The following is a 23,466-nucleotide window of genomic DNA, read 5'->3' as shown; positions in this document are numbered from 1 at the left end:
CCACTTGCTGCAAGTCTGCAGCACGGACACCCCATCAGGGCAGGGCACTAAAAGCTGGGCACCCCTTCGCCTCGGCAGCGGCCTCCCACCAGCCGGCACCGTGGCATCGCAGCCCTGTGAGAAAAAGGCAAGAGGAAGGTTATGACTCAGAGCAAAAGCAGTCTGTCAATTAACAAAAATTAAAGATGACAGCAGCGCAAACTGTACAAGACAGATCAACAAAATGTTTTATATCAATTCCCCTCCCTGCAGTCATGAGCTCTTTATTTATTATTTGAGCGATAAAGCAGCTCAATTGAAATCCATCTTCATCGCTAGTTGTACCTAACTTTTAATCCAGGAAGTCATGGATGCTTTAGTTAAAATTAGCAACCATTCAGCAGGGCTTTTTTAACCACTAAATATGTAGCACAATATAAACATTTGTAATTGCCAACACGCTCTAAATGAGTATACTGACAAGAGAGTATTACCATATGGTCACCGGCTCCTACCCAGCTGATCTGGTATTACGCTGCACTGACGGCTGGAGCGGGATGCAGCGGCAGGGACATGGTCAGCACGAACAGTTGCGAGTAGCAAGAGCAGCACAAAATTTCACAGGCTTGAAAAGTCTGACTCCTCCGACCCAGTAAACACCATTCACGGCATCCTGAATCCCGCTGGCTCCTGGGTAGTCCCGTTGTTCACATGAGCACCTGCCACATCAGTCACCTCTCCTCCTCCTCTTCCTCGCAGCGCTCCCTGCTTCCACTCTGGAGGAGATGGGTCGTAAGGAAGAGGATGACAGCAGCTCCTGGAAGAAACAGACAAGCAACATCCGAAAAACATTCATTTTCATGGAGGCCCTGGGATCGTGAGTACCACAGCTGCTCTCCAGACAGGGCCACCTCTAGATACCGGCTTCCCAGCCCAGGGCAGCGACTCCCTTCCCAGCACTGGCCAATGTCACAAGAAAACGGCTCCCTCTGAGACAGGCACCAGTCTCCAGGTGAGGGCTGGGAGCCCCACCACTGCTGTGTGGTTGCTGCTGGTGCTCTGGTTCATGGCTAACACTTGCCAAGCGGCACCGAAGCAGTTCCTTCCCACCCAGCCCCACAGCACTGCTCTGGGTCAGTTCTGCCCTTTCCTCCTTTCCCTCTAAGCCCGTGTGGCAGCTTAGTTAAGTTTTTGCTCTTTTCCTGCTGAGCACACTGGTCTGCTGCTGCTGCAAGGCCAAGCAAGGTCAAGGGATGGCTCTGAGAGAGGTATTATAATAATAAGTTGTATATTTAGCTCACAAACCCTGACTCAGTTGAGGGATGAAACAAGAACAAGGATGTTCAAGTTGTACGTTACTTCTCTGTGAGTTAACAGCTTAATTTGCCTATTCATGTGAATCAGACGAGAAAACATTTCCAAGGTGGCGGAGGAGGAATTAGATTACCTCCACCAGCGAGTTCTGTCATGGCCAAATTTTCTGTGACTTTAGAACCCACAGCAAAGCTCCCAAAATACAGCTACTCCAGAGCCTGGCGAGGTTTTAAATTATCATGTACCTTGTCAGCCTTAGAAATTAGTTAAATTATACAGCAGCATTTTCTAAAGGAATGAGGTTAGAAAAAGCTTTGTTCTCTCCTAGCCAACTTGTTGATTCATCATTTTTTAATAAGGGGCATAATTATTATAAACTGTTTGGGACAGATATATAGAACAGATGCCCCAGCATCTGATTTGTAGGTTGTTCATTTCCTACTATTACATTAATAGGAAAACTTAGCATTAGAAATTGGGATTTTTTCCACATGCACTGCTTCAGCTAGCTGAAGACTATAATTGAAGATCTGGGACCTAAAACTACCTGGAAACTTACTATCACCTTCCCCCAGCAACCACAACTGTTGAACTAGGGACCTTAGCAAGGACGTCCCTGCCTATTCCCTGAGAGCTCTCAGGAACTTGAAAGGTATTTCCACAAAACAGCCTTCGGAGTTTACACGCATAAAAGGAGGAAAATGTGTGAAACAAAGAAAAGGTCCCGACACCACCTGCTTTTTGCACCAGAAGAGAGAATACCGTTACATATAATTTACTGGGTGAAACAAAGATTCGAATTCATCTATTGGGATGCCTTCCCAAAAATCTATGGGTTTTTTTGTTTGGGGTTTTTTGTTGGTTTGGGATTGTTGGGTTTTTTTCCTTGCTAGGAACCAGTTCTGGCACAGCCCAGTTCCTCACGACCCCAATGGTTTTGCACATTGCTTCTGCAGCACCCAGGGGCCCGCTGGAGGAGGAGGACAGCAGAGCGGAGCGAGGAGCTGCCTTTGGCTCCGGCTCTCCCCTGCGTCATCTCCGGCTGCCACTTGCTAACAAAGACACACGAGCAAAGCGCCGCATGCCAGATGGGTACGGCTCCGTGCTCAGCCAATCTATCTGCACAGCATGCTGGATTCTTTGTTTAGTGGATTACAGGAGATACAGGTTTTCTGCCCTTATTTATTGGGTTTGCCATAATAGCATCCCAAGCAAGAAGGTGCTTTCACTGCGCTTACCTTCCTTGCTCTGCCCTCCAGCTCCATGCAGGGCTTTGCAGACTCAGTGGCAAGTTCCATTTAACTGTCATCAATTAATCTGTTGCTCATTTGATGAAGATTATTGAGGACTGACCTGACAAAGTATGCACTGTCACTGTCTCGAGACACGTGTTCAGCTGCCTAAGACAAACCTTTAACAGGATTGTGAGCTTTAGGCATGTTATAAATACCTGCTCATCGCTGCACTGGGCTGAACCCTTATCAGGAATGTACAAGACACTCATTGTCACTAAGGGTACGCAGGTATTAGAGTTCTCTGCAGAAAGAAAAACACATTAGATGCTGAATGAAAATATTAACTGAGGTTATCCAGTTATTTTGCACTTTAGATAGACAGAACATTGGTTGATTTACCCAAACTGCAACAGAAGTGGGCTCTCCTCACTGTAATTAGGCTATCTCAGTCCTCAGGGCAATGCTGATCAGGGAAAGTGAAGGACTACTTTAAGACAATGGGGACGTTGAAGAAACATGATTTGTATTAAGCAGGAATTTGTCCCTGTTAGAGTGGAGGCTGTTGAGGTCTTTCCACGGGGGGTTGTTAACCCCAGCGAGCACGCAAGCTGCCAACCACCCCGTTAGCGAGGTGGTCATCGATAGAGCCCCTCAGCCGGGCTTGCACTTAGCCCAGGAAAATCCTCCCAGTCCCAATGGTTTCAAGTGGAAAGGTTCCTTGAAAGGCAGCGAGTCGTGAGTCCACAGACAGTCCCTCCTCCTGCACCCACCCGAGGCACGTGCCGAAAGCCGTGTTTGCCATCTGCCTCCCCGGAGCTGTACTCTGAACCCAGCACGGCTGAAGTTCACCCATAGCTTGGCACATGCAGGAGCAAAACACTCGACTGTCTTTACAGATGGTCCCGAAGAATGTGATTTAATTTCATGGCAGGGGCCTTTTTTGTCCGCTACCTCAACACAGCTTCACGATGAACTATGCAAAAATAACCTTTTCTCTACAAACAGAAAATTGTGCATAATCTTGCATTGAATATCCTAAGTTTGGGGCTGATGGAGATGTAGTTCTAGCTTTACAATCAGCACCCACCTAGAGTTAAATTACTACTATCTTTTTTTTTCTTGCAATTTCCTTTCTCTCTGTAAGTATCCTTCCAGTTCACAGCAGCAGCATCTACTGAAATACAACTTCTTCTCTTCTCTGCAGAGGTGCCTTTTCAGAAGTTTTCCTAGTGAAGCAAAGAAGCACTGGCAAGCTCTTTGCTCTGAAATGCATCAAGAAGTCTCCTCTCACAAGGGATAGCAGCTTGGAGAATGAAATAGCAGTGTTGAAAAAGTGAGCATATATACATTGTAATGTCAAGTAGAACAAATGTCCTTTCCTAAGATGTGTGGCTCTACAGTAAGAATAATATAAAGGAAGAAGTATTTCATTTTAAAGAATGTATAAATATTACTGTGAATTAGTAATTAGTAAAGTTTCTTCTCTCATTCCTTGGCTGGGTTTGTAACCCCAACACAGCCATACTGCCCCGGATCTGTGGAAGGAAATAGGTAGAAGCAGAGCAGTACGCAGGGAAAGAAGAACCAGGGTCAATACTTTTGCCATCCAAGTAACACGCCTGATGCAGAGCAGGCAGCTGCTTATAAACAAAGGGTCTGGTCCTCTGTTGTTGGTGACTGGTGCTCCAAAGGGAGTTTTCAGTGGCGTCAACGATCCTCTGGCACACAGGGTGAGGGAGATCAGCCACAAAACAGGCCAGTGAACTTTCACTGGTGATTAAAGCAAGATGACTGTTGGGTTTTCCACTTGAAAAGCCACTTTTGTCCTTGCCAGGTTTGTTTCTGACCCACATTTATCTTTGCAGAATAAAGCACGAAAACATCGTCACTTTAGAAGATATTTATGAAAGCACAACCCACTTCTACCTGGTCATGCAGCTGTAAGTATCAAGCAGAGCCATTTCTTCGTGGGCCACAGAGGAAGAAGAGTGGCAGGACCAGGATGATGCATCATATTTCAGTACCTACACACCAGAGTCCCTCACGTGTAAAAGTTGCATGCACAGGAGCCATTCAAACACACCTCACTAACAAGGCGAGAGCCGCATGGTTTGAACTAACCTGGACACTTCTCTTGCTGTCTTGGCCTATGCTCGTTTTAGCAGCAAGTTTCTAAACCAAGATTAGGATCTATTTATGCAAATTAATTCATCACAGTTTAGCAGGGCAGAGACAGAAGTATTTCTAATTAAAGCTGTGCCATGCAGGGTTTCTAGAAATGAAAATGGGCAACATGTCAGCTGCAGAGAAAGCAGCTCACTGCAGGCATCAGCTCTGAGCACCCGGCTGCTACTGCTAACTTGCAAATTTAGCTAAAGGAAGCAATCACACAAAAACATATACCCGCTTGGGTAGCTTCTGTATCCTGCCCGCAGTGGTGGACGCCTGCGGCTCAGACCTGCTGGGAGTTGTTGCCTCGTAACCTTACCCAAATTCCCTAGGTTTACCAGTAATGCTTACTGACACCCTGAAATTGCACTCAAGAGCATCCATCAGCCTCAGTCTCACAAAAACTGCTATCCAAGGAACAGTTCTGCTGTAGGTGGAGTTGTAAAAAGATCAGAAAATTAGCTGGCCTAACACAAAAGCATGATTAGCTTTGTTTAACCTTTTTTTTTTCCAGTCTTTTTCTTTCTGAACTACCATTTCCACAGGGTATCTGGGGGAGAGCTGTTTGACCGAATTTTGGAACGGGGCGTTTACACTGAGAAAGACGCAAGTGTGGTGATCCACCAGGTCCTGACAGCAGTGAAGTACCTCCACGAAAACGGAATAGTTCACCGCGACTTGAAGGTGAGATCTGTCCCACAGCAGCAGCAGCGCCTTGGGGAGCTGGCGTGACTGCAGGCCTTGCCAGCTCTGCCCCATGACTTTCTGTTGTTCCCTTCTGGCTTTTGACCATAAATTTCAACCTCTGACCACTTTGTGTTCACAGCCTGAAAACCTTCTTTACCTTACTCCTGAAGAGAACTCCAAAATCATGATCACGGACTTCGGCTTGTCTAAAATGGAACAGAATGGCATCATGTCCACTGCCTGTGGGACTCCGGGATATGTTGGTAAGCCAAGGATCAGGAATGGGCTTGTGCTGGTGGGCTGTCTGGAAAAAAGCTTGTACACATACAATATGTTGCCTAGCAGAAAGGAAAAAAAACCCAAACCATAATTACATTAACAACAACATGTTACTCACAGATGCACTACGTGGACGACATAAAGACTGGATTACAGATGAGTTTAGAGACTGCAAAATCCCAGAACGTTTAAAAGTTTGAAGAAAAGGGAAATTTTAAGAGCAATATATTTCAGCATTAGTCATGTATTTATTGAAAAATTACAAAAATAATTTTAACACAACAGGATTTTGTTTAATGTCCACCAGACTGCATTGGCTTGATCCACAGCTTACTGGTTAAAACCTCTGGATGCAGGCAGAAATTGTCAGTGGTTCTTTCCATTCAGTGGCATAAAATAGATACAAAAAGCACAGACCAATCCACCTGGTAAATGGGGTTCATACTGGCTAATTCTCTGCACTGGCCCCTCAGAGACCAAGTGTACAAGAAACTACTGCTTTTCCCAGTATTGGATAATTTATTATTGCTTGGAATTTTCATTTGGTTTTGCTGTTCTGCAGCCCCTGAAGTCCTCGCCCAAAAACCGTACAGCAAAGCTGTAGACTGCTGGTCCATTGGAGTCATCACCTATATTCTGTGAGTAAGAGCAAACAGCATCCCACTTGCTTTTCCATGAGTTTCCCAACTCCTCCATCACTTCATACACCTCTGCAGAGCGGCAGTGCAAGCGGAGGCAATACTGGACCTCCCATTTTGCTGCGGGAATACAGCAGCGCTGTATTCTTCCTTTGCATAGACTCACTAGACCACAGAAATGAAAGGGATGTGGGGAATCAAGTACTGGAGCAGAGATGAAAGGAATCACATTTTCTCTATTATGTGCCTCATCCTATGCTTTGTTTTTTTCAGTTGCCTACAAATACCATTCAGTCTTCCTCGGTACTTTTTGTTTCATTTCCTCCCACACCATGCAGTTATGTACCAGCTGTGGCTTTGTCCTTTCGCTGCTGCAGTTAAGTTTTTAACTCTTTTCTGCAGCTTTACTGATACACTTAGATGTGAGGGTGGATGGATGGATAGAGCAGCCTCCTCTGTCACTCACTCACTCACTCACTCGTGTTGCCCGCACGTGCCCAGCCTGGCCGGGCTGCGGAGGAGCCTGTGCAGACGTGGACAGCCCTGCTGAAGGACTGCTGGCTTTCTGCTCTGTTCCAGGCTGTGCGGGTATCCTCCTTTCTACGAAGAGACCGAATCCAAACTGTTTGAAAAGATTAAGGAAGGCTACTATGAGTTTGAGTCTCCGTTTTGGGACGATATCTCCGAGTCAGGTAAATCTCCGGCACTGGAAGTGCCGTGCTCCCTCCCACAAGCTGCAATCCAGAGCCCTGCGACCCGCGGGCACAAGCCTGCACTGGCCAAACCCACACACACCCCCAGCCCACCCCCCCCAAACGCCCTTCGCTTGCCTCAGCAGCGACGGGAAAGGATGAAGCGTTGAACTGAGTCACTCACGCAGCAGCAAACCCCCAGACGTGGGAACTGATTGCAGAGGCTCCCGGCACCACAGGAGTGGGGGTGATGATGCCAAAGCCAAGCTGCACTGGCAGAGTTTGGGGTACTTTGCATCCTGCCTGTAATGCAGCATCCTTGGCTGAAGCCTCTGTTAATGCAACCCTGATTTTCACAAACGATTAGCGAGATCAGAGGGGGCTTAGGGTTCCCTTGGAAGTAGGGGAACTCCAGGGTTTTTTCACCTTGTTTTTCTGGGTTCAGGTTTTTTTCTTCTTTTCCCATTTGCTTTTCTTCCCATCCAGTCACATATGCTTACAGCAACACAGCAACCCGTGTCAGCCACCCCTGCACCCTTCCACCAGACTAACCTGCTTGTGGAGCTTGCCTGCAGAGAGTTTACTGAAGTCAGCATCTTAGCAGCATATTTTGAACATCAGTCTTTTATACATACAAACAAAACTAGCAGGAGGTTTGTTAGGACTTAATAACAAACATCGTAATCCTCCCTGCAAAAGAAGCAAAAAAAAAAAAGAGGGATGTAACTGCTCTTTAGGGCAACTTCTAAATCTGCTAAGTTTGCATTTTATGTTTTTTAGAGGTATTTTTTAGCTGAATAATTCAACTCAAATTCATGTAATCTAAGCATGAAGTTTGGTACATCCCTCCCCAGTTAACATTTTTTCATCTGGAGCCCTTCATTGCAAATATCTCCCTTAACGGAATAATGAAGCGGTACAAACACCTCCTTCTCGGGGCTGACCTTTGTGATGTTTATCCACCAGCATTTGCCATGTCCTATTAGGATCATATCTTGGAACAAGGAGAAAATAACCTTTTCTCTCTGCTTTTCCTCCTCTCCAAAACAGCCAAGGATTTCATCAGACATTTACTGGAGAAAAACCCAAACACGAGGTTTACCTGTGAAGAAGCCCTGCGGCACCCATGGTGAGCGGACCGGGGTCCCGGCAGTAGCTGGGGGCCATGGGGATTTACCAGCCTCCGCGTCTCGCTCCACGTGCTCAGTGGTAGCTGAGAACAGGGGTGTCTCCCCAGCCCCCGTTATTAACGTCACCGTCTGCCTCCGCGTGGCCCTGGGTGTTTCTTTTTTATGTGCAAAGAAAGAAAATGATGAATAATTAAAGATGCAATTTGTGCATATTTGCCTCCATAAACAGAGGCAAAGAAGAAATCCCATCCTGAGCTTTTCCAAGCTTTGAAGTGTGTGTTTGTGTTACATTTTGTTGCTGTTTTTCCTTTGGGTTTAATTATTGCTGATTGAACGTACAAAGCAGTTAGTTGCCTCCAGAATGTGGAATGCCTTACAAATGCCATCTGCCTACGAGCCCATTTTCTTCTCTCCCCATCTGCAGGATTAATGGAAATACAGCCCTTCACCGTGACATATACCCATCTGTCAGCGCTCAGATTCAGAAAAACTTTGCAAAGAGCAAATGGAGGGTAAGTCGTTTGCTGGTGGGAGCCTAGAGCCATTTCACTAACAAATGCCAGTTGCTGCCATCTAGCAATAAGCAAGGCTTCAGCTGTGTGGGTAAGCACCCAAAAGCTGAGATCCTCCAAAGGCTGCCTGAAAATTGTATGCAGTTACTGTTTATAGTATGTTTGGACCAATATTCCCTGCTGCAATGCATACTGGTAGATTCACCACAAACATTGCACTATAGTGGCCTCGCCAAGAAAGCAAAGGGGAGGGAGAAAGGAACATTGCCTTTGTACTGAGGGAGAGAAATTGGTGCTCCATCAGCAGATCTTTTGGGGAGCTTAATCCAGCTTTTCCTTTCAGCCTCCAAGATAAATTGGTACTTCATTTACATCAAGAGTTTTAGTCAGAATTTAGGTGGAGAGAGGAATGCCATAGGAACCATGTGTATGACAGCATTTTAAATACTTACATTCAAAATTCAGCTCTAGTCTCCATTTCAAACTGTGGGGTAATTTACAGTTGTTCCCCTGATTTCCTCACGTAGAAGTGGTTGTAATCTTCAAAAGCATCAGCAGTTTGCACTCAATGGAAACCGCAGTGTTTATGCCAGGAACAAGCACATCCCACTTTCTACGTATTGTGCAAACAGACAGTCCGTGCTAGCCTGTACGGTGGTCCCCCCCTGCGCACGCAGTCATCGCCGCAGGGGGACAGCCCCTTCGTCCCGCAGCACCCGCCCAGCTGGCATCACCAGGTGCTCACCGTGGGCTTTTTGTCTTCTTCCCCAGCAAGCCTTCAATGCCGCAGCTGTTGTGCACCACATGAAGAAGCTCCACATGAACGGTCACGCGGCGGCTGAAAGCACCCTCCCCGTTGTACAAGTCTCAGAGGCGTCCAGACCCAACACACCCACGGTGGGCACCCAACTAGCAACGCCAAACAAAGACAAGGACGCATCCCTCCCTCTGGTCCCCACAGAGAGCTGCCCAAACCATCCCACTCAGCTGGAGCAAGACACCGGAATGAGAGAGGGAAAGCTGCAAAGCCACTCGGATAATGGACCGCTGCCCACGGGCAGCAGCCTGGTCCTGCCGGATAACCATAGCCCACCCACCAGAACTTCTTGTGGCTGCAGTCCAGCCTGCATGGGGCACGAGAAAACAAAGACGTCCTTCTGCTCTGAGACAGTGCTTCTTAAAAAATCTGCAAAATCCCAGTAGGTATCCAAGTCATTAACCATAACTTCCAATAAAGTACATGGGAATAACCGTCTCTGGAAGGAGTTGCCTGGCACATGAGTTGCCTGGCACATAAGTTGCCAGGCCCAGGTGGAGGTAGAAAGGAGGGAGGAATAAGGACAGAAGCAAATGCTCTGACTGGCTGGAAAGCGGTGCCCAGCCAAGGGTTTCCATGCTCGTGCGAGCATCAGGTGAGGCACATTGCCCAGACTGCGTGGCAAAGCTTGCAGTGAGCTGAGGCAGCAGGGCTCCCCTGCCACACTCCATTGACTTGAGCACATTTGCTTTCCAGAAACTGAAATTGCCTGTGGTTGAAGCTGCTGATGCCAATTACTCAGCTGGTGCCGAGTGACTGGACCCTGCCTTTGCTGCAGCATTGACTCGCACCCAGCTCTGCTTTGCTTTCAGCAGCTGATGTTCTTTATATTAAAAACGCAATCTTGATTCACCTGCAGAATGATTGTAAATATTGCTATTTCTCTTTTTTCTTCATTCTCTTCCGATTCTTCCATTTCCAAGCAGTCATTTCAAATCAGAAGTTCTTGTTCCAATGAAAACCAGTAAACACTCTTCCCACTGTGGCACTGGGCAAACTGGAGTTTGTTTGATTATGTGATGAGGAGGCAGCCACCGGGCTCCCCACAGCGCCAGCGGTAAGTGCTCCACAATCCAATCACCAGCTGCTTTTAATTAATCCCATTACGGCATGAAAAAGGGAAAGGCACAAATAGCAAAGTAATTGTACATGAAATAAATTGACTCACAGGTTTTTTGCAGCAGAAAAAGCCTTAACTAAATAATCTTTCAAGGAAGAAATCATCTTTCAGCTTCCACTAAGGCTAGTCCAGTGACTCTGAATCCAACAGGCTTTACATTACAACAGGGTTGCCCAAGGAACATGTGAAAGGAAGCCAAGCATGGACCTGTCATATCAAACTCTACAATTATTCAAAGCTATTCACTGGGAACCACAGTGGAACCAAACAGCTTCATCAGCTGGGATTAGGGCTTTTCAGCTGGGTCTTGGTTGTGACCATGAGCAAAGGGCTGACAACAGGCTGCTGGTCCATGGTTGAGCATAGGCAGGACAGTTCTGCAGCCCGAAGGGCCATTCCCTTTCACATATTCGGTCCAGGCAGGTCAGTTTAAGTTGCTTTGTTACCAGAGAGCAGAGCATGGAGATGTTCACTTCGTAGGTAAGCAGAGTACAATCAGGAAAGTTTCATCCTATTCGACCATAGCTTGGATTAATTCTGGACTACCTAAACTGTTATCATTTGCACCACATTGTATATGAGCAGTAAGAAGTATTGCTATTAGATTCTGCAATAATGTTCCTCAAAGGTGAGCATATGCTAGCATAGCTCTCCACAAAAGCTATATAAAGTGAGCTACCTCCTATCATCTTTTATGATACTCTCTACTGATAAGATTGTAAGAACAGAACTGTAATATACAAAGGATTAATAGAAGAGACAAATGCAAGCAAGATCTACTATAGGCTCCAAAAAGGTCCATTCCAATGATTAGTGATGTAATAACCCTTTATAACTAAGACACACAAAGGGATCTAAGCTGTTCCTAACCCCCATGCTACTGCTTATTAACAAAGCACAGTTTGAAGGTAGCAGTCTAGTGAAACAAAGTTCAATCCTCAATTGAAGTTCCCTCTCTTGCAGAAACAGAAGGGCTGTTTTACTCTTTTCTGCACTTCAAAGCCAGATATCAACAGTGCAAGGAAGAAACGAGGCTGTGTCCCGCCAGGAGCAGGCAGGCAGCAGCGTCTCAGAAAGCAGTGACCGACTGGTGACAAGCAGCACGTTCGTCCCAGGAATCCATCAATGCAGTGACCTCGGGGTGTTTCTGGATCATTAAAGCTAGGAGAAGGCAAGGGAAAGTCTGAGGCTACTGCTAGCATATTCATTGTATATTATCCATACAACATCACTCAATGCTATAAGCTTTTGTTTTCTGTATACTGTTTAGTTGTCCAATGCATAATAATTGCACTGCACAACGTAAATCCTATGAACCAAAGCCATGCAGAGTTTTACTCACTGGCAGATCAGTTATTTTTTACAATCTTCACCCTATCCACTACTTGGGTTTCAGTTAGTCCCTGGCTTTGGCACTCTGAAGTTCAGCATCCACCAGCTGCCCAGGCTGCACAGTTCTCACTTCAGCTACAAAAGGAGAGACAACCTGCTAGCAACCTCCATATGTCTGATAATAATCACAGCGAGGTCTAAGTTCCCTGCTTCCAAGTCTGTAATTGCACAATAAATACTTGCTTAATAAAGCTAAGTTTTGTTTTGTAAAGTGCCTCTTGGTTATTCATAGAAATTTGATGTGGAAACGGTCTATTAAGTCCCTTCTAAAGCATTCCCTGTGCATCTGCAGACCTGCTCCCTCTGGTATTCTTCTGGCAAAGCATTACATGGTAAATAAGCAGATTGTGGCAGAAAGTCAAACAAGACATTTGACTTCACCTTTGAGTATGAGATTGCATTTCTCTTATTTGTATAAATATAGGTATGTTATATAGATATGATGGAGATAAAATTCTCCATTTCTGTGATCTAGTCATTTGAAGAAAGCTCTAGGATGGAAGTACTGAAGCCACAGCAAGTTTTAAGGATTAACTGCAGCACAGATGAAAAGTTTTAAAAGACCCCACACGAGGGTTTTAATTGAACAGTGAAATTCAGCATAAAGAGCTTGAATTGGCTAAAACAAGAAGAAGAAGAAAGAACTTCTTGGTTTATAAACCCCTCTGGAAATAACAGCTTTGGGGATGTTTTTATTTGCCATGGAAGACTGATGTCTCTCCCTCTTTTTCCTCCAACCACCGGGCAGCTTCAGCCAGTCCAACCAAAGTTAGCCCTCTCCATGCTGTTGATCCTTTGGCTCAGTGCAGCTATTTTCCAGAGCTACAGAAACTCAATTTGCTAAAAATAGAGACGTTAGGCACATGAGAACTCCAGGCAGAAAATGGGAATAAATACACAAGTCAGTGTCTGCAGAGGAGGAAGGCAATGCCGTTGGAGCGCGGGCAGCTCGCTCAGGAGCAGCTCTCGTAGTAGGCGACTCGCTTGTTGATGGCGTCCCGGATCCTTCCCACCCGCTCCTCCAGGCCCGAAAGCTTGGCCGACTTGGACATCAGAGCCTTGTTGCTTTCCTGAATTTCCATCTCTAAAGCTGAGGAGAGAGGGCAGGAGGGGGTTACACAATGATCGGACTGAAGGAAGGCATCGTGGCTGTTACCCACCCCAGCAGGTTGGGCTGAGCCTCCACCTCCCTCCTGCATAGCTCTGGTGGGGCCAGAAAAACTGACATCCCGTGTTCCCCTTTGTTCCCCTCAAAAAAACCCCCAATGCCACTGTTCTGAACAAAGCCATTAGTTTTGAATGCCTACAAATGGAGGAAAACGGGGGCACACTGGCATTGCAGGCAGGGGGTCCCTTCCACGGCAGCACACACACCCTTGCAAACTCTAAATTTACCAGGGCAGCACCAGCAGATACAGCCCAAATCCACACCATCTCACTGCCAGGAGTATGTTGTCTTCCTCGTAATTTCTTTCCCTCAGTCCTCTGGGAGTCAAAAGCCCTTCTCCAGTGCATGAGATTATTACACTGAGTTCACAAAGAGCCTTACTTTCTATCCTGAGCATCGTGGCCAAAGTTTCCTCAAACAGAGCCTGTGCCTCCAGGTCTATGCTTTGCACCCTGCTGCCCTGCTCTCCCAGAGCCGGGCTCTGCTCCATCCTCCTCTTCAGCTCAGCGTACATTTCTTTCACTTGTTCGAAAGCCTGTGGAAGAGTAAATAAGCAGTGCAGGTAGGATCAAGCAAATAGACTGGGTGGGAGGGGAATTTCCAATGTTGAATCCATTTTAAATATTAAATGGCTACTGCACTAGAGCTTTGTCGCTCTGTTATCATGCGAATGAGTAACAGTTTGTGATGCACTCACAAAGATGCTGACTGACAGCTGTATGGGCTACATACAGGCGGGAGATACAGCAGAAATAAGTTTCCAGCAAAGTGCATCAGGACTGAGAAAGGTCCTGGAAAAATTCACTAGTGGGACACTACGTCAGATTAATAAGAAGTGACACGACAGCGCGCAAGCCGTGGCTTGCACAGGAAATCCTCCTCGCCTTATCTAAAAACATGCCAGGACACAGCTGGCTTTGCTGCCTGATGACAGCGGGGGAGCGGAGCACAGCTGTGACCGTCCCGGCCGGCGACGTGCCGGAGCCCGGTACCTGCTGCGCGCTCCTGGCCTGCTCGCCCGCCTCCCCGGCCGTCTGCCGCGCGTCGGTGGCCCGCAGGCGGTTCTGGTCCGCTCCGCGCTGCAGCCGCGAGAGCCTCTCCGCCAGCCCGTCCAGCTGGTCCGCGATGGACTTCACGTTCTTCTCGGCTGGACCAAGAACAGCCTCGATCTAAAAGCAGAGCGCTCCGCGTGAAGAAGGAAATCACATCCAAAGCCCACTCCTAATGGTTTTTCCCTCTGTGCAGGGACCAGCTACGCTGCCTGATGGACGTATCGCAGAAGCGGGGTTTCGGCAGGGAGTGGGGACCGCTCGCTGCACAGCTGAGCGTGGCAGCCCCGGGGCTCATCTCAGGGGGCTCTGACAGGGACCGTGACTGGAGTTTGGAGAAGCACACAAGTGAGGCACAGCAGAAAGAAGAGATTTTTACAGCGAAGTCTTCACCAGGTCCCATTTCCCAGCTGTGCTGGTGCAGCACTCTACCAAGCGGGGAAGTTTCAAAGGAGCAGTGAGCAGGGCACAGTATCGTTCTTGGGAAGTCACTGTGCATCACTTACCTCATCAACGCGCTCCTGGATGAACCGAAGGGAAGAGCCAGAGCCCCTGATAGCACCCCGAGCCTCCAGGAGCACCGTGTTTGCTCGGCGCAGATTCCCAACCACCTCTTCCACGTTGCCCTCCACAGCATTTGCCCGGTTCCTGGGGAAATGTGGGAAACAGCCAGGAGTGAGCGTAGGTAATTGCATGGACTGGAAGTCAAGGTTGCAGAGACAAAATAAAGAAGCTTGAGATGTAAGACAGGATTGTTACCGAGAAGGTTGCAATCTCCCTCCCCCAAAAGCCACAAACCCACACATCTGGACACACTGCACTCCAGCAGGTTTCCTTTCGAGAGAAGTGCTACTTCCATTTCATACCCCCAAGCAGAGGAGACAAACTGAGAAGGGGAGATAAACACCTTGCTTTAAACTAGTTAGAAACATTTACTTTGTAAGTGGTGCAAGAAGAAGTATCGAAGGGAAAGCAATAACCATTGAACCAGTTTCAACGAATACTTTTCTGCTTGCAGTGGGACTATTCAGGCAGGGTGACAGAGCTCTCCATAGAAAGCCAACCTTCCTTGTCTCATCATTTCCAGCAGGTTAAGCAGGTGTCAGACATTATCAAGGAGTTTACATACTTATCCCGCTAACCTTCTCGCTGGGATATTGCTGCAAGTCAACATGTGACAAAGTAGGTGCTCCAAATTTGCAAGGACACTCTGTAATTACTTTTAAGGGACCATGGGATAATCCTCCCAACTTTCACCCAGAAAACAAATAGCCCATTTAATCTCCTCATGCTCTCTTGTGCAATTAGGATGTAGGTCACCAATATCAAATAATACCAGGGCAACCCTGTCATCTCCCATCACAGGGACTCAAGAGATAGAGAAAAGCCTCCATTACTTTTGGTAAAGACCTTCTTGTTCTAGTATCTATAAGAGGATCTATTCTTGGCAGCCAGATTTTTTATTTGTATTGGGGCACCAGGGAGGTAGAGATTGCAGACTCAATCTTTTAGGCACTGTACAGACATAGAAGAACCTCGCCTAAAACATCAGATTGTGCAAGGCAGTACAGCTCCAGCAGAGCGAGATTTCAACCCAACCGAGAACCATCATGTTCACTCCAGCTGAGTGGCTCTCAGCTGCCAAAAGCCCTTGAACCCCAACCAACCTGGCCTGTTCTGCCTCCTGCTGAAGCTGCTTGGCCTTAGCAATGTCCTCGGCCGTCTGGGCAAGTATGCTCTCTGGGCACTGCAGCTTGGTTGCCAATTTTTGGATCTCAGTCATTTTTCTCAGGACTGCGGCAGCATCCGTGGGGAGACGTAGGGAGAGAACAAACTCACTGATTTCCTGGAGAGTGGCAGGGTCTGTGTCCTTGTCTACAGAGCAAATGGACAGACAGCATCAGAAACAGGAGAGGGGAAAGGTGGGAGTGCAAATGCAAGGGAGGATGAGGGCAGACATCCAGCCGTGCATGCTCTCACGGACACAGTCTCTTCATTTCAGACAGCTGCCAGGATCCACCCCGAATTTAATCCCCTTGAATTCAATGTACTTCTCATTCATATCAGCAAAACTTTCAGGAAAGGACTGAAATGATACCTTTCGCTTGGCAACAAGAACACAATGGCTAAGCCCAGAGCAGTCAGGTAGACCTCACTGAGCAGATGAGGTTGTGTTTCAAGACGAGCCTTTTTTTATTTCACAAATAAAAGTTAATAAACCTGAGGAATCAGAAACAGGCAGAGCCCAAGAGACATTAGCCCAGCGATTAGCTCAGAAATATCTTCACTCATCATTAACACCAGGCAGCACCAAATGACCCGATTTTCTTATTCGGCTAATGCTCATGAGGCTCATTATGTTATTACAATCTGCCTGTGAACAATAAGTCATCCCATTGGCTTATAGGACAACAAGGAATTCTCATCTGATTAATAGTCTGCTCCAGAGAAGAGTTGTCTTGTTTATCTCTGGTCAGCGAGTGTTGCCGCTAAACTTCTGCGCATCGGGTCAATGCTGACTGCAAATCCTTGGAGAGCACCAGCCACGGGGACGGGTTTGTCCTCGAGCCCCGGCGATAGCACAAGGCACCGAGGCAGAGAGCGGGACTCAAAGCAAGCTGTTGTCCATGCTACGGACAAACAGACCGCCTCCTTCACAGCCTTCCACTTAACGGTAATTCAGTTCATTGTTTTAGAGGTAATATTTGAGAGCAGTTGCTGGGGGATGTTGGAGACCCCTCCACGAAGCCCCATGCACAGAAGGTCACGGCCGTGTGGTACCTCCTGCCCCATGGACCTCACAGACAACCCCAAAATGTCTCTGTAAGGAAGCAGCCAGGGTTTGCCTGGGTGACATCCCAGGGAAGCCGACACAGATAAAACAGCCAGGATTAATTTGGGTCAATCTGAACAGCACGGTTAAGCCTGAGCAAGTCAGCTGGCCAAACTGCAATTGCTGACAAAGTCACTGAGGCTGGTATACTGCTGGAATTTCTTCTCTGTTTTTCAGAAAACATTGTCCAAGCTCGCCTTGCTGCCTCAGAGGATGTGCATTACCTTTGCTATGTAAATACCCATGTGCAGATAAACTGGATACTTGAGAGCTTAACTGGGGTGAGCTATTCAGCTGCCTCCTTTGTACTGTACTCTCATACATAGTATCACCATAAAAAATACTTTTCTCCATGCACAGACCAACCTGCATACAGATACTTTACAGCTTGCAGAGCACTACCTGACAAGAAGTTTCGAACTTGCTGGATGAACTGCTGGATGCGCCGCACATCTCCTTCTATCTGGGTCCTCGTTACACTTATCTGGTCCACAAGCCGCCGAGTATTGGTTTGAATCTGATTTGCAGACGTCTCCGTCATTTTAATCTGCAAACAACAATATCCTGATGGAGCCATTTCTTCTTGATCTGGAATCCCAGCAGCCCTACCTCAACTCTGAGTGAACTGGGCAAGGTACTTTGAAATTATGCTATTCCCCATTCTTAATATGCCACCACTTTAAAGGATTGTAAATGTTAAAGATTGAGGGTTGGATTTGCAAAGGAAACTCTCAGAGAAGGACAGTACTGTTTAGCTTTATAAAATATATTTGAAATGGATTTTGAATTACTTTGAAAATTCACTTTATCTTTGCAAGCACCCGAGGGACCATAGGAAGAAGCCACAACAGCACTAACACATCCTCTAGTAGACTGCATCAAACATTAGAGCAGATACACCTGCGGAATCAGAGAGGTTTCTACATCCCCACCCCTTCTGCCATACTAATCCCAAACCAGGAGGAGGTCATGACATTTCCAGAGCCGCTCGTGTGCCTCCAGCTCTGTGGCTCCTATGCTGGGGGGAGGCAGCACCCACGCACGCAGCAGGGAGTCTCCCACTCAAAAATTCCCAAGTTTCTGAGGCTGCCCGAATGACCAAGCCTCAAACAGAGTTTGAGATGGGGTATTTCTCACAGCTCGCTCTTCCCCACAGCCGTCCCCGCAGGCTCCCCTGCTCGACACCAAAGGACCGAGCGTGGGGCTTGGCCGTGGGACGGGCAGCGCTGCCCGCACTCACCAGCTGCGCCGTCTCCTCCAGCCGGGCGCTCAGGCTGCGGAACTCCTTGGAGGCTTCCCCGGCCGTGGCGAGGGCCCCGCTCGACAGCGGGAAGATGCCGCGGCAGGGCCGGCCGGCCCCGCAGGCAGTCCGGTTGTCTCTTGGGCAGAGCAGCCCCTCGCACCGGGCGGGCGTGCAGGGCTCCACTCGGAACCCACCGCAGATCTGGAGAGGGAGAGAGCGGTGGGGCAGCGGGGGCACTCGCCTCGCTGGTGAGACCTCGGTGCCCTCGGGGAGGCAAACCAGCCCATCGCGGGGGACGAAGTTTCGACGGACCCTCGCCGAGGGAGCTGGGAAACTTGCTGTGCTCGAGCTGCAGAAGCTCTGCACGGGAACAGGGACGGAGCCAGCCCTGCCCGACGGGCTGACGGTGATGCGTGTGGCACAGCCCAAATGACTGGAGACCGTGACCGTGTCAGGGAAGGGCAGCCAGAGCTCCGCTCGTGTACAGCAGCGCTGAATGCCCACACCTGAGACAGCAACACAAGGTCGCGGTTTGCTTTGGGAGAGAGAATGGGACGGGAAGACCCTGCCCTCCTGCCTGGACATCGGTGATTTTAGTTGCATGGCATCTTCTAGAGTGACCACCCACCAAAGAGCGCACTGCAGCAGGGGCACACGCAAACCCAGAGCCAGTGCAAGCACCAGCACAGGCTGGTCGCTTGGGAACGTGTTGGTGCCCTGAAAAGCAGAGAGGGGAGGTTGGTGGTCTCCACAGCAACCGTGCATTAGGAGACACCGAAATGGATCTCCATGGCAATAACAAAGCAGCGAAGGAGAAATAAAAGAAACCTCATCGAGAAATTAAGTGGGTCTTTGAGATACAAGAACTGACACACGAGAGAGTCCTTGGAGGAAAAAGCACGTGCCTGGGAGGGAGGGGTGGGCAACACTTCCATATCTCTGATCCCCAGGCAGGGGATGCTCAGACAATTCTCCACTGATGTCCCAAAGCAGCAGGATGCTTGGATGCCGTTTATGAGTCTCCCTGGGCAGAGACTTTGTCCTGCCATGCCAGACTGCCTGAGAAAAGATGCATGACTGCAGGATGAGACTTCTGCCTCCCTGAGCACTGCAGGGCCCCCTTGAAAACTACACACACGCAGCGGAGAAGTCAGAAAACCACTCTGTATCTTCACCTTATTTATGACAGGGGTCAGGTTGGGAGCTGAGGCTATCTCGCCCTTCAGGGTCAGCAGTTTGGAGGTGGACTCCGCAAGCCCCCCCTCCAGCCCCGCGGCGTTCCTGCGGCTCTCCCGGGACTCGGCCAGTAGCCCGGAGGTGCCGGCAACGAGGCTGCTGGCATTGGTGGACGTCTGGTAAGCAGATCTGATTGTCTTGAAGGCTCCTGCAGGAATAAAACCGATAAATGACACAAATGCCTCTGTGACTCATAAATGCAGCAGAGCTACCTAAACGAAGGCATCGACTATACCCTGCGAATGGATGCGTGCACAGAGAGGAGCGGGACACAGCCAGAGTGATTAGTCACTGAGGCATAACGAAAAAGCTCCTTTTATTTCCAAATGCCTTTCAGCCATTCCTTCAGTGAGCTACAGACCTCTCCTGAAAGACTGAACTCTGGCTTGGGGTTAAAAGACTGAAACAAAACTAAAGCAAGACGACGTGCGCATGCTGACCCTGGGCTTTGCTCTGTGCAGCCCAGAAGGGCTTTGGCAGCGCAGGACAGGGCTTTCAGAGCCCTTTCCCTGGCTCCCGAGCAGGCCCTGCCATTCCCCTCCAGCACAGCCTGGAAGGAGGAGAGCGGTCAGGATGCGGACCTCGAAGCCCTGCTCGGACAGCGAGGTGCAGAGCCGGCCGGCTGAGCTGCAGCGGGGAGGGGGAGGCAGCAATAAGACACCGGGAGAGAATTAGCTGTAGCAGGGATATAATGGCAGCCTACCACCAGCATCATCACAGGGCTTAATTAGCTCTTCTAAGCGCCTGACAGCCGCCTGGCTCTCTTCCCCACCCTTCCATCCCTTCCATCTGTGCACAACCCTCATTATCTCAGCTTCCTCCCGGGTTCAGTGACACGCTCCCAGCGGGGCTCCCCCCTTCCCACCGCTCCCGCTGCGCCCCGGCAGCAGAGTTTGTGCTGGCCGGGGGACGGGAACACAGCGCCCATGGAGCGAGCCGCCCAAATAACGCCGGAGCAAATAACCCCATAGTGTGAAATCCTGGGTCACGGACCAGAGGCTTGGTGGAAAGCATCCCTCTCGCTGGGGAGGGAAGATCTATTTGCTGTTCCTAAGCTGACAGCAGGTTAAAAACTCCATCTCATCCACCTGGCCAGTGGGAAACCACCAGGCACAGTCACGTTGAGATAAATTAACGGCTGAAAATTAAGAGATATTACACCTGCAGCACCGTACCTGACAGATCCGTGCTGCGGCTGCTTTCAAACTGGGTCTTCTTGCTCTGATACTGGGCGTTAGTGATAAGCAAGCTGCTGTTGAGGGCTTCGAGCTCCCTCGATAGAGAGGCGGTCTCATCCAGAAAATGAAGGTCAGGATTCATGCCTTGGACCCGCTCTCTGGGAGAGAAAAAGCAGAAAACGTGAATTCAAGTAAAGAGCAAAGCACCTGCAGACCGAGAGCAGGGCTCGTCTGTCCCGGGACACTGCCAGCACCCGGTGAAGAGGCACTTCTGAGCTGGAGAGCTGATGGCCAAGGACACGCCACGGCCTTGCAGGTTTGCAGAGACAGCAGAGAGCGGGGCTGGGCTACAGCTCTCCTGCACCCGGCCAGTTGCAGGGACGAGCCCACGCATGCTGAATACGGCCTGAGGATGCCGACCGTCCGGAGACTGTCCACCGGCCTCCTGCCTTCGCAACATTTTGCACAGGACGGGCACACGTGGAAGTGCTGTTCTCTTGCATCCCTGGTCACCTTGTGAGCAGAGCAAGATTTCCAGGTATAGAAACAAAGCAGAACACGTGCAAGCGGCCCATATATGACAAGTGGAGTGAGCGCACAGAAAAAAGCCAGCATCTCCTCCCAGCTAAGGGATGCACCCCGCTAGCAGCACCCATCCCTCACCTGATCGCGGCGAGCACGCTGACCACCTGGGCCAGGCTCTGGTCTGTGGCAGAAGAGCGGCCGAGGATGCTCTGCGCCTGCTGCACGTTGCCCTCCGCCTGCGAGAGGCGGGGGCCGAAGCGGGACCCCCCGCTCCCAAGGGGCAGCCGTGAGGTGGAGTTGCTGAGGCCAGCCTGGCGCAGGCGCAGGCGCTGGATGTCGCCGTCGTAGGCGCGGAAGCAAGGGTGGCACAGCTCGCAGCCGGGGTAGGTGCTGCAGTGGCCCCGCTGGCACTGGTCGCAGCGGGGACCCGTGACACCTGGGCGGCAGAAGCATTGGCCCGTGGTCTTGTCGCACCCCACGTCCTCCGTGCCCTGGAAGTCGCAGTCGCACTCTGGGCGATGGAAAGGTGGAGAGATATAGAGATGAAGCCCACCGAAATGGCGCGGGGGATAAATTTTTTTATATATACAAAATCAGACCCTGTTAATGGGATGCCAGCACAATCTGAAGTCCAACCCCACCCATCAGTCCCTGCAGCATCTGGGAAGAAGGTGGAACAGGCAGAAGAACACGAAAAGCCCCCAAACCCGGTCGCTTGCTCAGCCTCTGACCCTGCGGGGCCAGACCGGCATGGCCAAGGGGCTCACCCATGGCTGCCAGGAGGGGACTGGTAGATACCTGGAGATGGAGGTGAACTGGGAGGCTGTTCTAGACAGGGGTTTTCTCTTGCAAAACAGTGAGGGAAACGCTGATGTCAGGACATGGGCCAGGTGCTCTTTCCCAGATAACCCGTGATTTCACAGTGCTAAGAAACACCAAGCCAAAACAAAACAGATGCTTCCTACCTGTGCACCCTACCCGGACATCTCCGTAGTGCCTGTCTGGGCAAACCTGCTGCTGCATGGCAGAGCACGTCCGTCCCGTGAAGCCTTCTCTGCACGGACACTGTCCTGTGAACTGAGGAAAGAGAAATACATCAGAGAGACACGGCTCTGGGCACTTTCCTGGGAAAGCCCTCCCTCCACTGCTCTTGAGCACTAAAGCCAGCACACGGACAACCTTCTCTCTACTCAGCCTGTGCCCCAGGACATGCCCGTGCTGCTCCTGACAGGCTACAGGCTCAGCCAAGATGATGCAAACAGTCTCCAAACAGCCCAAGAATTGCAAAGCAGAGGTTTAAGCTTTGTTTCAAAGACAAAGGAATCGCCCACAAGCAGCCACTTTGAGATCTCAGGTCTCCTCCCTGCACTGAGCTTGTTTGGGCCTATCTTTGGCTCTTAGAATTTGTCATGGGGTGGGTTTTTTCAGGTTTTTTTCACGTTTAACTTTAATTTTCCCAGTTGTCTCTTAAGCCTGAAGTGACACACAGGCTTTTCGTTGACAAATGAGGATAATTAACTTGCCTTGCCTGTATGAAGATCTCTTATTAGGACTTCCTTGCTAAATATCAGGCCTTTTAAAATGGCTTAATCTTGCCTTGATAATTACTGCGTTCATTCATTTCCCTGAGTAGTCTGTCACATTTTCTAGGAAATGGGAAAAGGAAAATAAGAGCAGGACACGATAGGGAATGCATAACCCCTTTTGTGGAGGCTCCCATGGGTGGGATGGGATGATGGAGCCATGCAAAAGGTGGTTTCGATGCTCTGAGCGATCCCTGGCTTGGTGCTGCCCAGAGGGGACCCGTGGCACTCTCGGCTGTGCAGCTCAGCCACTGCCACCGGCAGCCCCTCACAGCAGCATCTGCAGAGTTGGGAAAGGAAAAAAGCAAGCAAGCTTGCAGGTGCACGCACGAAAGAAGGCAGGGAAATGAAAAAGAAATATTGCTGAAATATGCTGAATCTGCCCTGAGGATGCTCAGGGTGGGCTGGGTGGTACCTGGTTGCACTGGGGGCTGCGGGAGCCGCGCGGGTGGCAGCCGCAGGGCCGGCAGCCCTGGCCGCTCCCCACCTCCCAGTGCTCGGCCGCGCACCGGTCGCAGTCCTTCCCCACCACGTTGGGCAAGCAGAAGCACCTCCCCGTCTCGTCGTCGCAAGGCATGTCCTGCCGCGTTCCCAGCGCGTTGCAGGTGCATCCTGAAACGGGGAGGGTTTTGTCATATTAAAAACGGGTGCAGAGCACCATCCTGGCTTCCCACAAAGCCAGGTCCA

The 23,466-nt window shown here is 49.5% G+C and overlaps 2 protein-coding genes across 3 annotated transcripts in view; one reads left to right on the top strand and one right to left on the bottom strand.

The window, feature by feature from the left end:
* Window positions 1-764: 764 nt before the first annotated feature.
* CAMK1G (calcium/calmodulin dependent protein kinase IG) lies at window positions 765-10,472 on the top strand. Of its 2 annotated transcripts, none has more exons than XM_075055300.1 (11): window positions 765-856; window positions 3,733-3,861; window positions 4,394-4,468; window positions 5,243-5,381; window positions 5,524-5,647; window positions 6,226-6,301; window positions 6,881-6,993; window positions 8,044-8,122; window positions 8,548-8,635; window positions 9,407-9,834; window positions 10,379-10,472. In XM_075055300.1, exons 1-11 carry the CDS (start codon window positions 765-767, stop codon window positions 10,470-10,472), a joined length of 1,437 nt encoding a protein of 478 aa, XP_074911401.1. The 2 variants fall into 2 exon arrangements, with proteins under 2 accessions (XP_074911401.1, XP_074911400.1); XM_075055299.1 differs by having other exon boundaries at window positions 10,376-10,472.
* Window positions 10,473-10,532: 60 nt separating this feature from the next.
* The window catches only part of LAMB3 (laminin subunit beta 3), a 34,951-nt gene continuing 22,017 nt past the window's right edge, over window positions 10,533-23,466 (bottom strand). The window contains exons 15-26 of the mRNA XM_075055941.1: window positions 23,195-23,391; window positions 22,162-22,273; window positions 21,335-21,707; window positions 20,669-20,829; window positions 19,433-19,641; window positions 18,255-18,458; window positions 17,417-17,561; window positions 15,849-16,056; window positions 14,688-14,829; window positions 14,125-14,301; window positions 13,514-13,667; window positions 10,533-13,054 (exon numbers count right to left, since the gene is read on the bottom strand). Of these exons, the coding sequence (XP_074912042.1) occupies window positions 12,918-13,054; window positions 13,514-13,667; window positions 14,125-14,301; window positions 14,688-14,829; window positions 15,849-16,056; window positions 17,417-17,561; window positions 18,255-18,458; window positions 19,433-19,641; window positions 20,669-20,829; window positions 21,335-21,707; window positions 22,162-22,273; window positions 23,195-23,391 (2,219 nt within the window). The 3' untranslated portion in view covers window positions 10,533-12,917. The remainder of the gene's footprint in view (window positions 13,055-13,513; window positions 13,668-14,124; window positions 14,302-14,687; window positions 14,830-15,848; window positions 16,057-17,416; window positions 17,562-18,254; window positions 18,459-19,432; window positions 19,642-20,668; window positions 20,830-21,334; window positions 21,708-22,161; window positions 22,274-23,194; window positions 23,392-23,466) is intronic.

The sequence above is a fragment of the Buteo buteo genome, chromosome 23 (genome assembly GCF_964188355.1).
Source record: "Buteo buteo chromosome 23, bButBut1.hap1.1, whole genome shotgun sequence".
Lineage (NCBI taxonomy): Eukaryota > Metazoa > Chordata > Aves > Accipitriformes > Accipitridae > Buteo > Buteo buteo.
The sequence above is the reverse complement of the archived record's forward strand: the minus strand, read 5'-3'. Positions and strand labels throughout refer to the sequence as shown.

Bases quoted from the DNA above. Each gene is read 5' to 3' on its own strand.
- CAMK1G (XM_075055299.1), top strand. From the start codon at position 765: ATGGGTCGTAAGGAAGAGGATGACAGCAGCTCCTGGAAGAAACAGACA. The intron at 3,862-4,393 runs GTGAGCATATAT...TTATCTTTGCAG, and splicing joins GAAATAGCAGTGTTGAAAAA to AATAAAGCACGAAAACATCG. The intron at 4,469-5,242 runs GTAAGTATCAAG...CCATTTCCACAG, and splicing joins TTCTACCTGGTCATGCAGCT to GGTATCTGGGGGAGAGCTGT.